The 15,761-nt window shown below is 42.0% G+C and overlaps 1 protein-coding gene across 2 annotated transcripts; it reads right to left on the bottom strand.

Moving 5' to 3' along the window:
- Positions 1-1,156: 1,156 nt before the first annotated feature.
- Positions 1,157-15,544, bottom strand: ctcf (CCCTC-binding factor (zinc finger protein)). Of its 2 annotated transcripts, XM_056387094.1 has the most exons (17): positions 15,176-15,544; positions 11,812-11,962; positions 10,746-10,926; positions 10,477-10,622; positions 10,167-10,286; positions 9,775-9,954; positions 8,810-9,022; positions 8,545-8,707; positions 8,093-8,263; positions 7,817-7,950; positions 7,361-7,481; positions 6,972-7,121; positions 6,716-6,876; positions 5,846-6,028; positions 5,595-5,727; positions 5,253-5,498; positions 1,157-4,104 (listed from the first exon to the last, which is right to left on the bottom strand). In XM_056387094.1, exons 2-17 carry the CDS (start codon positions 11,842-11,844, stop codon positions 3,857-3,859), a joined length of 2,583 nt encoding a protein of 860 aa, XP_056243069.1. In that variant the 5' UTR covers positions 11,845-11,962; positions 15,176-15,544; the 3' UTR covers positions 1,157-3,856. The 2 variants fall into 2 exon arrangements, with proteins under 2 accessions (XP_056243069.1, XP_056243070.1); XM_056387095.1 differs by lacking the exon at positions 11,812-11,962 and having other exon boundaries at positions 15,176-15,543.
- Between the last annotated feature and the right edge of the window lie 217 nt (positions 15,545-15,761).

Below are 15,761 nucleotides of genomic sequence, written 5' to 3'. Positions count from 1 at the left end.
TTTTTTTTTTTTTTTACTTTTATTACTGATTATAATTCTTTTGCATATTTAAAGGTTTTCTCAAAAATGTATTCTTCTTCTTGTGTGTTGGAAGTCCACAGGGGACTGTTCTGGCTCCGTTCCTGTTCACCCTGTATACAGCCGACTTTATATACAACTCTGAGTCCTGCCACATCCAGAAGTACTCAGATGACACAGCTATTGTGGCGAGTATCAGGAACAAGCAGGTAGAGGAGTACAGGGATCTGACGATGGCCTTCAGTGAATGGAGCGACAAGAACTGCCTCCTTCTGAACACCTCCAAGACCAAGGAGATGGTCATGGACTGTTGGAGGTCTAGGCCCACCATTCAGCCAGTCAACATTCGAGGGAAGGACATTGAGGTGGTGCACACTTATAAACACCTAGGTGTGCACCTGGACAGTGAACTGGACCGGTCCCTGAACACAGATGCCATCTACCTGAAGGGGCGGAGCCGGCTCTTTCGTGGCTCAGGAGGCTCAGATCCTTTGACGTCTGCAGTGAAATGCTGCACATTTTATCAGGCAGTGGTGGCCAGTGTACTCCTTTATGCTGCAGTCTGCTGGGGCAGCATGTCCGACATGAACACAAAGAGCACCATTTATTTAAAAATACTATATGTCAACAGTAACAGTGCAACAGCTCTAAAGTGCGATCTACTTTGAAAAACATCTGGGTAATTATAATTCAGAAAAAATGATTTGCACATATACAATATGTGCTTTGCACCATTTTTCTCTATTATCCATAAAAGTATGTTCAATGTAACAGACAACTGTAAACAATACAATAGGCCTACTATAGCAATGTTCAAGTGTTTCCTTCTGAAAAACAGATAATAATGAGAATCCAGCTGGATTTTGTGATGTCACAACTTGTGAGCCATGTGAGTCATGGTCCATCATGCAACTTTTTTTTTTCCCTCAGTGAAGGAGGAAGAGACAAGTTTTTTCTACATTTTGTACATCAACGGACACAAAGAACTCCAAGTACTCTAGTATTTTATCATAACATTAACGTATCATACAAATATCATGGTAATTTAATCAACATCACCCAGCTCTACCAGGTTTTTCTGCCGCTCACCCCCACCCCAGCTGTACTAATTAAATGACAGAGCAGAAACATGCAGCAGTCATAGGCCCATTAGGATGATTTTATTTTTCATCAGCTGTACAGTGTCTCAGCTTCAAAATGACATGACAAAGGTTTCTTCTGGGTCTTCAAACAGGGACGTGTTTAAATCTGACAACTCTTCTCTCAATTCTGCCAAAACAAACAAGCAATGTGCAAAGAACAAACAATACTGTTGCTATGAGAACAGCGAAGCATCATCTGTCCGTCTGCAGAATAACATGATCGACAGATAACAGACCACAGAAGTACAGTCACAGAACATACAGTGTCAGTTTGATGCATGAACATTGATTCCCTCAGATATCTTGTGACCATGGTTCTTTAGATCCTCATTTTTACATTTAATGTTGGGCATCTAACCAGTGTCATGTTACAGAGGAGATGTTATATATAACAAAAACAGGTGAAAGAAAATGAAGGCCACATAATGACCATCATAACCTGTGGTCAAACCTCCGACTTTTTAGCCCGAGTCTGAGGATGAACATATTCACGTTTGTTGAGATCCGGACTGTGAAAATTCCTGTGAGTGATTTTAGTTCTGTGTTTTATAAAAAAAAATATCAGGGACAGCTCTGATCAGGAGTGATTGGCCTCTGCTGAGGTTAGGACATACCTTAGAATCAGTGGCAAATGGACAGTGACTGAAATACTAGTGGAACTGCAAAACCTGGGCTAACAGGGCCTTAGTCCAAGGCTGAGAACAGTGTGGATTAGCCCTCTTGATTACATAGTTAATCATATTACAGCAAAAATACACAGCTTCCACAAACTGTCATCCTTCTAAAAACAGTTTTAAAACCTGTCAAAAAGACCATGAAGGCTGTTTTGTTGTCATTAATTACAATTTACTAGCTGGACTTCATTCAGTGAAACAGTTTTGTTTTTCAGCAGACACTCAAAAACCTCTCGATCCTTCATGGATGAAAGCCTCATGCCTTTGGGCCAAAGGTTAAAGGAGAACAGAGTGAGACAAAGCTTCTGTCATAGGACTGAACTGAACCAACCAGCCTGCAGGGAAACCCAGTGACCACTACAAAAGAATGGCTAGAAATGAAAACTAAAAACAGTATCAAAGCAGATAGAAAATGGCTATGAGCAACAGAATACAGACAGAAAACCATAGTGATTCAGATTAGTTCAAGTCAGCACGGTTGGTTAAGATGGGTTCATCTGTGGAAGGAAAAGCACCTTTACAGGCTGAAGACGTCAAGTACCAGGCACAGTACTGACATGTTGACCACAAGTGAAACCATGATGTCCTTCTTAACCAAAACATCTCCAAACCAGCTATTTAAAAACATTAAAAAGGTTCACCAGAAATCAAAGAGCAAAAGGGTTTAAAATATGTATTTACATGCAAATCACCTGCCACAGTTGGTGATCATTGATTATTGTGGGGGAGGGCGGGGGGGTGATTGACAACCTCTTTGATAACTGTTCCAAACACAGTGTGAACTGGGGTGTGAATACTGAGTTTGTTACTGCCGAGTTCTTCAGATGAGATGATTCTAACGCACAAGCATAATTCCATATTAACTCAAGTATCTGGAATGTTCAATGATCAATATGTAACAATCAGGATCATCTGCATCTTCTCCATCCAGCAGGGATCATTCAGTTTATCTGATGGCAAACTATCTATGCTCTCTTTCGAACAGGAGGAACACTAGCTACGAATGAGAAGTATCTTTTGTCAGTGACAGGTCGCAGAAAATAGAAAACAGTCGAAAAATAGCTTCATCTCAAACTCTGTTGGTTCTGGGAAACTACCTCAAGTATTTAATGTACATGAGCTGACTGAGGGCAAGTCTCCATAAGAACAGGGTTGGGTGCTGGCAATGCGGATGATGAACTAGGAAGCTGAGAAACAGTTATCACTGATTTATGTTCATTTGAATACACCTGCCTCATTAGCTCATTTATAAAGAATCCTTCTGTCAATGTACAAACAGCTGACTGATAACATAACAGACCATGTGTTTACACAGGCCAAGGAAGAAAAATATACAGATCATGACTGAGAGCAGGTGATATCTCAGAGGCAAACTGAAGTACCATACACTACATTTTCATTAGGAAAAAACTACATTTAGATCTATACGTACACAAATAAAGGCTTGGAATCTGCTAAATCAGCAAAGCTGCAGGAACCTCAAGCAGGACAGAAAAACAAAGTAAAAAGAGAAAGTGGATGAAATAATGACCCCTTGTGGCAGAGCAACATAGAGAAATTAACTGCAGAAGGTGTGGGTGAGGACTGACACAGGATGTGGCTTTGGGTAGACACAAGTAGCAAAATACACAATGATTCATTCAGAAGACATTCAGACTGAAAAAAGCATTTAAGAGCAGAGAGCAGTCAGTCATTAGTTTGGACAATATCCTTATATGATGTAGGAGAGGACACAGGTATGTGCAGGGGGATTTTGTGTATGAGACCCACAAACGTTAGTCTGCAGGTTGACATACGTAGATGTGAAGTTGCTGTGTAAGTATTTACATGTGGCTTCCTTACTTTGTGCATGGTTGTTTTTGCTGTCACCATTTTTGCAGCCACTCCAATGAAGGCAAAATGGCTGCCACTTAAGCGCACACACAAATGGAACATGAGGTGAAGGCTGAGGATGCAGAAACGTTAATTTGTATTCGCCAATTTTCGACAGAGTCCGACTGCATGTGTGCGTCTGTGATGTGTTCACCGGTCCATCATGCTGAGGATCATCTCTGGCGTCAGGTCTCCATTAGCAGCAGCGGCTGCCGTTTCCTCATTCACAGCCAGCTCAACAGTCTCCACCCCGTCCCCATCTAGCCCCACCCCCTCCACTGTCAGGGCCACTCCCTGCTCCAGAGGTGTCGCTGCAGAGGCGTCGCCCTCCTCTTTCTTCACTATGATGTTCTCCACTGCTCCGGTGCTCTCATCCTCCACCTGAATGATGGCAGCAGCTGCACAGCACACAACGAAGACAAGCTTGGTCACAATTCAGTGACTTATCAGATACTTTTCCACAGCGTAGAGCAAAATCATAATGCAGTGCACTACATTACCCTGTGGCGTTTAGCACTGTAGACAGGGCTGTACTACTTCTAAAGTTTACCATGTCAGATCTGCAATGAAGGGGGAATTATTGCCACTGAGATGTCTTTCCAGTAGAGACACTGACATTATATTTAATAGGGCTGCACAATTTATCAAAATATAATTGAAATCTCAATATGGTCAAGTACAATATCCTAATCACAGGAGCTGCCATTTTTTAATAAAGGTAAAATGTATCACATTGTTGAGCATTGTTAGCACCACAATGTGGTGCTACAGAGATGTCCCGGCCTAAAAACCATATTCTCCAGGCATAAAAACATGTTTGTTTGGTACAAGACACAACAAAAATCACATCATAAGTTCTATATTGTTTTCAGTGAAAATGAAAAAAACGACCAACGACTGAAATCGCAATATCTGCTAAAACAATTGATTTTTTGGCATATTGTGCAGCCCTATTATTTAAAGACTCTGCTTCTGTGCTGGTACTCATACTTTTCCAAACTGGCAAATTTTCCAATGCATTTCTACTGCAGGTAACAACAACAAGGTTACTACTATGTATAAGTAGCTCACACAATCCCATGTCAAATAACCCAAACTATACCATGTCTGGGCTACAACAAGTCATTTGAGTTTAGCGTAATGTCTCATCAATGGTTTGTTCATATTTTAGTCTTAATTGTCGAACTCTGTAAAAGAACATTGCTCATATTTGTCTGTTAAGTTTTATTGCTCTGTGATGTGACACAGTCACACAGTCTGTTTATCTTTTCTCTCCATGTCCTTATAAATGCATAATCCAAGGTGTTTTTGAAAATTATATGTAATTAATCTGGGAACGTCTCATTATCATTAAAATTTTATATTAAAATAATGGATAAGAATAGAATCATGACAAGATATTTACGAACCCATTCATCAAAATGAACAACGAGACAATGAGAAAGTCCAAAGCAACCTCAGCATGTGACCACCTCACCTCAAGACTAAATACATCTTGTCTGCTTAACATCAGCTGGTATCTAATGAATCCAGTCAGTGTTCTCACCAGAAGCTGTTGTCTTGGCAGCCACCCTGACTGGCTTGCTGGCTGCGGGAGGCTTAGGGGCATTCTTCGGGGGTCTGCCTCGTTTCCTCTTGACTGGTGGCTCGTCGGGGGCCGGTACAGGAATGGCAGCAGGGGCCTGGTCCAGTTCCATACCCTCTGGTTCCTCCTCTTCCTGTAGCAGTGATGATTCTTCCTCACCCTCACCCTCACCCTCCTCGTCCTCGTCAGGTTCAACGTGATCCTCCTCTGAATGACAGATTGATAGAGCAAAGACAGAGATCAGACAAAACTAATCGGAGCTGAGCTAACAAAGTACGTGCACCCACACAATCACATTCCCACCGCTGTCATCCTCATCTCTCCTGCTCCTCATCTTCCTCTTTCTTCCTCTTCTCCCTCTCTTTGGGGTTGGAGCTCCATTCTCGGCATCCTCCACCTCACCACTGCAGTTCTCAGCATGGCGCGCCATAGTGTTCTATAAGAATACACAGTTACAAAGGCTGTTGACTTTTATAACAAATCCATCTTAGCCTGTGTGTAGCCCCTAAGAATCAACTTCGGGTGTATGAAAGATAAAAGAGAAGCGCCCTTGCCCTGCGAGTGAAGGTCTTGCTACACTTGGGGCAGACGAAAGCGGTGGGCACAAAGTTGGGGTCGTGATAGCGTTTGAAGTGCATGTCCAGCAGCTGCTTCTGTCTGAAGGTCTTCTCACACTGGCTGCAGGCATATGGTTTCTCTCCGGTGTGGGTTCGACGGTGCATCACCATGTGGCGCTCCTGTACCAGCAGCATGAGACATACCACAGTTACCCAGCCATTCAAATGATTACATTTTATGATGCTAGCAGCAAGGCCCTATGGATGTCGGTCTTTCTGCCTAGTATTTTGGTCCTGAAACTGCACTAGTGGATGGATATAAGAGGATGAATTCTAACACCCTGTGACTTTGGGGATCCCAGCTTTCCCTCTAGTGCCAAAAGCAGCTCAGATGTTTTAGGACTGCAGCTATCATTTATTTTACTCATCAAATATTCTACCAGTTTTTCCTTTGACTAAACAAGTAATCAGATAAGAAATAATTTCGCTTTATTAAGAGTAATAGAACAAAGACTAAATACACAAAAGACAATACGACAGGGCTGCCTTTAAAGGAAAAACTAAATTTTTATTAATAAATTTTAAATTACTTGAATGGGTATATATACAACAGTTTAATGTTTTATGGATAAAATGAAGGTTCAGATTCAAGGATTTTTAGTAATTGAGTTATTCAAGTTTGGAGGAATTATTTCAGCCCTTATAAAATTACTTAACATCTACCAACTAACACCGATGGTGGACATGGTTATTATAAACCAATAACCAAATTAAAAAGTTTTTAAAAACTGGCTGTTTGGGTCACCCATACCCATTATTAAATTTGCTACATGTATGGTAATTCTACAGAGTAATGAGTGTACAGACCTGGCGGCAGCAGTAGTCGCACATGTCACATTTGAACCTTTTCTCATTCTTATGGGACTTCTGATGCTGGATCAGAGCGTAGCGCTCGTGGAAAACAGCGTCGCAGTAACGACACTTCTTTCCAGTCTCAATAAATGAGTGCTGCTTACGAAGATGGACACCTGCAGTAGCACACATTAAAAAAAAGAAAACATATTACAGGAATGAAACGACACGACAAAGTAAATAGTATGTGTGTGTTGTGTGCTTGTTTTACCCAAGTCACTCTTGCGTGCAATAACAGTGTCACAGTGTGGACAGTGGAATTTGGCCACATTCTCTGTGTGTTTCTGCAGGATGTGCATCTTCATGGTTCCACTCTGGGTAAACCGGGCATGGCAGATGTAGCACTCATAAGGTTTCTCTCCTGAGAATAGGTTTTAACATATACACAGGTTCATTGCTGCTCAATTTATGTTTCTAATCTAATTGAATAAAAGACAAAAGAAACCTGAGAGGTAACAATGAGGCATATGTTGTCTGAAACACAACATATGAACTACACAAAAGTTTTGAATTCATCAGAATATTCTAAATTACCCTATAACAAGTGAACATTATAGTTTTGTGTAGCATGTAGAAAAGCGGTGAAGGTGTCAAATTTACCTGAGTGTGTCCTCATGTGTCTCTTCAGCTTGTACGTGTCTCTGCTGGCGTAGCTGCAGAGACTGCACTGGAATGGACGCTCACCGGTGTGGGAACGAATGTGACGCTTTAGTTTACTCACCTACACAACATGGACACACAAACATAGTCACCTTACAGAAGACTGCAATAAAACAATGCATCTGTCATCATGGTGGCCATGCAGTCTGTAACTGTTTTGGACTCTTGGAGCAGAGCAGTTGTACATCTGAAGTCTGTAACAGTGTGGATTAACTTGTTGGAGAAACATATTTAAACTTGTAGCTGGCTACACAGTTATGAATTTATCTTTGACTCTTCTCCAGCCCTGGGTGGGTTTATTTGGATGGAGAGAAGTGTAACAGCTGTAATAGATTAAACTAAACTTTAAACTTAGTAAAAAATCAAGAACATAAAGCAGACAGGAGCCTGTCTTACCTCCACACTGGCATAGTCGCACATCGAGCATTTAAAGGGTTTTTCATGTGTGTGTTTGTAGCGACGATGACGAACCAGCTCCCCGCTAGTCACAAAAGCCATATCACAGTCTGTGCACTTGTGTGGACGAGTTCCTGCATAAATAAAAAACAAGACTTGTGTAAGCTTCCTTTGTATGATGTAAAATAAAAAAACATTCTTCTATCTACTCATAGACCACTTTTTTGGTCTTCTTGTAGTCTAATATTTTTTATGATATTGTGTGTTGGTGTATACCGGTGTGTGTGTTGAGATGGTTTCTTAGCAAGGTGACCGTCCTAAAGGCTCTTCCACACAGGTGACACTTGTGAGGTCTCTCGTCAGTGTGGCTCTTCATGTGTCTGTCCAGGTTGGAGCGTCGCGGGCAGGTGTAGCTGCACAGTTCACACTGAAACGTCTTCTTCACTCCTAACACACAAAATTCCATAACAAAGTTGAGAGTTGAGAGCAGAGGGAATTGTGAAAACTTTAGTAACTTCTCTGCACCACAGCCTGGTGTAGATTAAACAACAGCTACTCATGTTTACCTACAGTTAAGAATGATGAGTAGAAGTAATTAAGTATAGTTTAGTAATAATACTAAATACTTACCCTAACCCTGACTGCCATAGCTGTTTTGTGCTTCAAAAAAAGTGACTGGTAGTGTAATTTCCATCGTGCCCTCATAACAGCACACAGCAGTGTCTCACCTTTCTTCTTGATCTTTGTGGGTTTGGGTGGTTTCATATTGCCCACCACTTTCTCAGCATTGACTTCAGACAGAAGGCCCTCCTGCTGTTCTTCTTCAAAGTCATACACACTGACGTCCATGTCCTTATCTCCATCAGCGTAACGCAGACGACTCTTTTTACCCTAGAAAAAAAGCAAGTGTCAAGACCTCATCCTCAGCAGATGAAAAGGGAAGGGAAGAGTCTCACATCCCCAGTAACAAAGAACTTGACAGCACACACTTACCTTTTTGGTCTTCTTGACTGCTCCGGATGGAGGCTGATAGTCTGGGTCTTTAGCCCAGTTTGGGTCATCATTCGGAGGCTGAATGGGCTCATCCTCCCCTTCTTCCAGCAGCTGGTTCCCCACCTCCTCATCTTCTTCCTCTTGGTGGGCCTCTCCTCCCTCCTCTTCCTGTTCCACTGTCTCCACCTCCCCATTAGCACCAACCTTGACTACCTACACATCAAATACAATAATTGTTTCATCAGTTATCACTCCAGACAAATAGTTTGAGGTTTTTCTTCTGTAGGTGTTGACGGGCAAAACAGAAATGCTGTGCCCAACAGAATTATGAGCAGTTCATCCTCTTATGTGCACTGTGCTGTCATAAGATGTTTAAATGCACAAGAAATAACCACAATACTTGTGCACATATCAACACCAGACTATATCTATATATTAGATTATATCAGTTCTAATGATAATTTGGGGCTGGCATTGGTATTTTAGTAAACACTGAGAATGATTAAGATGAGTGCTATAGATGTATTTTGATCTCATGACAAGTCAGAGGAAGTCTACATCCACGGTAATACATTTTAGTTTTAAGATGCATCTCTTTTAATTCTTTCCTCCTGGCATCCACATTACTCTGGGGTTTTCGACAGGGATAAAATCATTTAACAGACTGATGTGATGTTTTATTTGAGCATAAGAGTTGATTAATAAGTTATAAATCCATCTCTGCTCTGGGGGTACAAAAAAAGAATTGATCAGTTTTGCCTTGTGCATCTGTGGTCAATGAATTAATGTGACTGTATTTAATTCAGACTTGAGCTATGAGTGTCCAACAGAAATGTTTTGAGGTTCAACTAGAAAGACTGCAGTAATTTCAATCAAACTTTTGACTAAAAGTAACAGAACAGCATTGATGCAGCTGCTAATTTTCAAATGCAGTCTCAAATCCTGACCTATGTCTGTTTGTCTACCTGAAAGCCCTCGGGCAACGGCAGGGTGTGGCAGATGACTGGGTCTCCATCCTTTGGCATTGCAGTGGTGTCTACAAAAGTGCCTTGCTGCAGAGCCTCCACGGTGGTGGCAGAAACAGGCACCTGGACCAGCTGGAGCTCCCCGAGGCCCAGGGCTGCCTGCTCCTCCATGTTTACCACCTGAGGACAGTGAGAAACAAAAGGTTAGCACATCTGGGGCATCTATTAATTTAAACTCAGGACTTGAAAGTGAATATAAAACATCTCAGAATATAACTAGTATGCCAAAGGAAAGCTTGTGAATACGGCGTTCTCCAGACACTACAAAGAGATAAAAAAGTGGAATAACTGGAGGACAGTGCGGTGTGAAGTGGTTTCAAAAGAGCACCTACCTGTAGTGTGATAATTTGGGTCTGGTCCACTGTTGTTACAGTTGCTTGGTGAGCAGCACCAGCGACCCCTCCAACAACACCCACTGCTGCTGATGATCCCCCCACTGCAGCATCTATCACCTGCAAATAAAGTTCATGTTAAGGGACTGTTACATGAAATGTAGGGCAAAGCATCAGACAGTAGCAGGCAGGTTTGGTGTCCTCACTTCCATCTGATTTCATTTCTAAGGTAGAATGACATCAGCACCAGTGACGTATTCTTGTGAGGCCAAACCTTCTGCTAAGACTGGGCTCTAAACAGCGACCTTACCTCAGTCTTCATCTGCAACAGGGTGGGATCCAGTGAGTCCATAACCATCATTTCAACCCCTGCTCCGCCTTCTACACCAACCCCGACCCCAGCTCCCATCAGCTGCTGCTGGGCCTGAGTGGCTGATACCATTCCTTCTCCATGACCTGAAACATGACATTGCAGGTGGATAAAACATTTGACCACATTCACTCAAAAACGTATCTACAACTACAAGACGCTTTTTACAATTAGACTGTGGGATAATGTCATGCCCAATAAGTAACAACCTTGTTCAAGGACGACTCCAGCTTGTCCCTCTACCACGCCCCCGGCCTCTGCAGCTTGCTGGAGGAGGTCAGCAACCATGGCATCCTGGCTGTGAACGGCCTGGATGGAGGGGAAGTCTTTGGCAGGGACCTCCACCACCCCTACACCCTCTGTTGGCCCTCTGTCCATGCTGGGTAGAAACTGAAATATAGCATTGTGGAAACAAACATTATGTAGTGTCACCCCCCGGGCTTTTTAGGCCATCCACAGTTTGCTTTATGATGGTGGTGTTTAATCCTACACCATGGAAGAATATGCAGATTTTCTCAGCAACTCAACACAAAACAGGTAACCAGTGTTTCCCACAGAATCGGATTCTGTGTGTGGCGGTAGCTAATTGGGGGAGGGGGTAGATAAGTTGCAGTATATAAGTTGCTCCACTAAAAATATTTTAATCGCCAAGTACTTTGTGACAATTAACTTAACAATATAAACATCTCCATTGCTTCACGTTGTGTTAAACAAATAACAACCCTGACTGACTTGGGTTGGGTTACAGCTCTCATGTGCCACCTGAATGACAGGCACACAGACAGGGGCATTACGGTTCACAGGCCCACTAATGTGTGACAGGATCTCTCCTGGTGGTAGAGCAGAGAACTGGGGCTAGCTGGTTAGCATGCTATCTTCAGTAGAAGAAAGGAAGTGATAGAAAAAGAAGCAAAACAAGAGTTAACATTGATGTTTGCTTCCACCTCTGGAGACAGCTGTTGGTGAGTAAAGGAATGAGGTTTGATGCTGAACTCACAATGTTTCTTCTAGACTGGTAAGTAAACAGCTGTTAATGCTAATGTTAGTCTCGAGCGAGCATGTACAGCTCTGTACATACTTCATTCAAATAATACTGAATCCACCTGCTGTGAGTCGACTGACAGAACTTGGCTCTCTACAGGTAAAGTAACCTGTCACTAATGATGAATGAGATTGATGAAAAGGTTTGTTTGAGCGAATGTCTGAGGCAAGTGTGACATACTTCAAACAACCCATTGTTGTAAAACTGTTGGCACTTAACACTACTGGTGTTACCTGGAATAGCAAGGAAAAATGGACTGTTTTCATGATTTCTGTACACTGGGCTGCAGTCTGCAGGGTTGTGGTACTGGCAATCTCCCTTTTGCTGCTGAAATCCCTGAGCTTTGCTGAGTCAACTGTCTGTTACCTGACTGTCCCTGCCAACCTGAGGAGGGAAAGGGGATACACAGGGTCACACAGCTGTACCTGTACATTGAGATATTTCTCTCACACACAGACAGTGATTTTATAACCCTGCACATCTCTGACAACTGTTCTGCTTAAAATACTTGTGCTAACCTTAGGCTTCAGGCTGCTACTTGCCTGTAAACCTGCAAGAGGGGTAGGGGACTCTATTGTTAGACACCAATATCTTCACTAAACTAGTCAGTGCTTCCATGACAGCTCCTCTCATTTTTTATTCTTGCAGCTCAGCTGCTGAGAAAGCCCCAGATGTCTTGAGTTACCTATCACAACGAAGTGATAGCAAAGGACGTGAAGTGGTAAATAGTAAGGATGCTCTGATTTATCAGCCGATTCTCACCAAAAATGTGAAATTGGTAGATTGGAAATAATGCTTCTAGTCACTGATCACCTTAAAACCAATCACCTGTGGTTAATACCGTCTGCGGCTGACTGTAGCACTGTGTGCTGTGTAGTGTAGTCCCACATCCCACCTTGTTCAGTGTGCAAGCATGCAACAGGCCATCAAAACAACATGTCAGCCCAGTGAAACTAGTACAAAGTGTGCGAAATTGATATAACATACGACATCTGCAATACATGTCATGAATATTTGTTTTGGAAATGTACAAGACACACAGACTGCAAGCCATGTTATGAGGCATATTATTTTATTTCTTACATTTGAAAAAATTTCAATGCAGCATGTATCTGGCTTGAAATCCTATTATTCTTTAGTTTGCACAATGCAACTGAGTTTATGTTATGAAACATGTTGCCTTTTGTTTATTAGACTATTTGCATTGTTTAGCCTGATGAATAACAATGTAATGTTTTTTTTCAGTCTGTTAATAATTGTGTTAAATCACGTAAATGAACACACGTTAATTAATTATTACATTGCATAATTCAGCTGTCCTTACTGAAGAATACTTGTTGCATTGCTCCTTGGGATTTTTGTGCTGCTCGTTGAACATAACTGACTAACCGCTAAACCAGCTGCTATTACAAAACACCAAAAATTATTGGTATTGGCCGATCTCACTCATAGATGATCAGTCGGCTGCACAAAACGTGATTTGGGCATCTCTAGTGAATACAGTCACGCAACTTACAGACACTCACATACACACACAAGGGAGTGTTCAATATTTGCTTTTGATGTCAGTCAAACTTTGATTACAGGGGAAGTTGAAGGGATTCTTCCCAATCTTTCAAAACATGGTGTTCAGACAGTGCCATCCTTAATGGGTAGAAGTGCTTTATATTGAGCAAGACCTCCTTTTGCATCTGGAAGAAGCAGGAATGATTCTCTCAAGAGGAAATTCACATAGGAATGACCTGTTGATATCACTTGTTCTCAGATCTTATTAAGACATTCAAAAACTTTCTAATGCAGAGTTTATTTTCTACTGGTACACAAAGGCTGATAATGATAACTAGTCTTTGAAATTATGTTTCAGCACTTCACAAGCTCAAAATCTTATTGGCTTTCTTTTGAGTCCACAGAACAATTCACTGGTGATTTTGGTCCATATTGAATTGCGACACATTCACCTGGGTCCAAGAACTGGTCTCTATCTAGATCTAAAGACTGTGTAGGTGACTGAGTAAAGAAATTTAAATACTTGGACAAACACAGATCAACTATTCGTTCCACCTGCATCACTTACCAATATATGCCAGTTATAGCAGCATGACTCATGGTTTGGATGAGATGGCTGTCTAGATTAACAACCAGAGTACCTAATGAGATGAATACTTGAAATGATGTCAAATGGTGATTGTATTTGCTCAGTTCATCTATAAACATCAGAGTTGCATTCGGGCCTAAACGGATTGAATAAAGTAAAATTGGCAAATGTAAACTGTGTGTAACATCACTGACAAGGGGAGTAGCAACAGCAGTCATGTTTGTGACAATGCCTAACATGTGTGTGTCTGCAGGTTTCCATGTACATTTGTCTTCATGTTGCTAAATAGATGGAAACCGGAGAGGCTCTGGTACAGGCCTTCACAGATCCTTTGACTTATGGTAAAACAAATTTACCACAACATGGAAAAGATAATTAGCGCCCAGTTGGGCAACTGTCGTCTCCTTGCACAGCATTTATATAGCGGTATTTTTGTAGCTCTCCAAGCCGAGTCGTAGAGGGAGCTCTCTGCTGTAATATATATCTGTGGCTATGAGGCTCTAGGTGGGCTTAGAATAAGAGACAAGCGGGCGACGGGTGCAACAACAACTGCCAAATCCGACCATGGCCGCGGTGACAGGAGAAAAGAAGAGTTCCAATACTCGATAGTGGAGGAAGTCAGAGCTTGGGAGAGCACAAAATCGTGTGTTTGGTCTTAGTGAATCAGTGGTCGCTGTGATCACTGAGGATCGTTTTGCTATGAATGCCTCGTCATCCTCTTTTCCGCGCTGGCCTTAACGTTACAATTTCCGTGTGTACACTTCTCTACAAGGAAAGCTACCTAAACTGAATTTAATTTCAACGGTATTATGTACGGCGACTACCGATTCTGCTAAAGGAAACACGACAACGAACGCTTGCTCTGGTTACTTTAAGGGAATGGGCACTTCTAGGCTGGGGCCATTGGGTGGGGAAGGCCCTGAATCTGAGCTAGCCTAGTTAACTTAGCTAACGTCCGTTGCTACATTGATTTCTTCAAATAAAGGTCTCCTTTAACGTTATATAGCATGATAAAATTCAACGTAACATGTACTGGGAAATGAAATTACGCTATTTGTGTACAATCAGGTAGTAACGTTATCGTTTACGTATGAAAGCTTATTTGTTGTTACACTTTGCGTATGCTAATGCAAACAAGCTAACGTTAGCTATGGGCGATAACTTAAACCCGCCAGTTTCCATGTCGTCAAGGCTGTAAAGACGGGAAACAAAGAAGCGAGAAAATGGACGCCTTGGCCTAAACTCTCCAACCAAATCGACGAAGTATTCGTAACTTATACGCGACGATATTTCCACAAATATGTGTGAAATACAGTGGGTTGTGTATACATTTATTAGAACTTCGGTTATTTAAACGTATTTTGACGGGGTTTTCAATAACGATAGAGGGAGACAAACACTCTTCGACGAGCTGCCCGGACCCAGAGCCCCATCGTGACACCTAGAGGCCGATTAAAGATCCTGCAAACTCCCCCCTTATCAGAAAAGTAGTGATACTTTACCTCTTTTTAGTGTGTTTCTCCTCCTGTTTAACTCGACCGAAAGCACAGAGTGTCTGCTACAAAGTTTGGTGGGCTGGTAAGAAATGCAGTCTTCTTCGCAGTTTGTTTTAATCCCTCTCCCGCTTTAGCAGAGTAGCCTCTGCCACAAAATGGCAGTTGGGAGCTCAGTGCGCCTGTGCGGCCGCTGGGGGGTGGTGTCGAAGCTGCTGCACACACCCTGATTGGCCAGGAGGGGCGCCCGTTGGAATACATTGAAGGCCATTTATCACAATGTGGAAGAATAAGGCTGCTTTCATGAACCTCGGAGATTACCCTCACTACCAGAAAAGAATTTCAAAGGGACAAAATGTACACTGAAAGTAAGGATAACGTGTTTAAATTTTGTATGAAATCATGTTCATTTCAAATAAAACAAATACAATGATTTACTAAAATGACGTGAGTGCATCTGTTTAATACCATGCAAAATTGCTTTAATTGTGATCGATACTGTAGAATTGTATTCGCAGTTTGACAGTCATCGTGCATGTGTTCATACTGAGAGTGCAAAACGTGACAAGGATAAACTAAAGTCCACAGAAGTCGC

This window comes from Seriola aureovittata, chromosome 10, assembly GCF_021018895.1.
Source record: "Seriola aureovittata isolate HTS-2021-v1 ecotype China chromosome 10, ASM2101889v1, whole genome shotgun sequence".
Classification (NCBI taxonomy): Eukaryota; Metazoa; Chordata; class Actinopteri; order Carangiformes; family Carangidae; genus Seriola; species Seriola aureovittata.
The sequence above is the reverse complement of the archived record's forward strand: the minus strand, read 5'-3'. Positions and strand labels throughout refer to the sequence as shown.

Excerpts from the sequence above, each read along its gene's own strand:
- ctcf (XM_056387094.1), bottom strand. The coding sequence starts at position 11,844 with ATGAAAACAGTCCATTTTTCCTTGCTATTCCAG. Across the intron at positions 7,951-8,092 it reads CCATCTCAACACACACACCG|GAACTCGTCCACACAAGTGC; the intron begins GTATACACCAAC and ends TTATTTATGCAG. Across the intron at positions 4,105-5,252 it reads TGCCAAGACAACAGCTTCTG|CTGCTGCCATCATTCAGGTG; the intron begins GTGAGAACACTG and ends TGTGCTGTGCAG.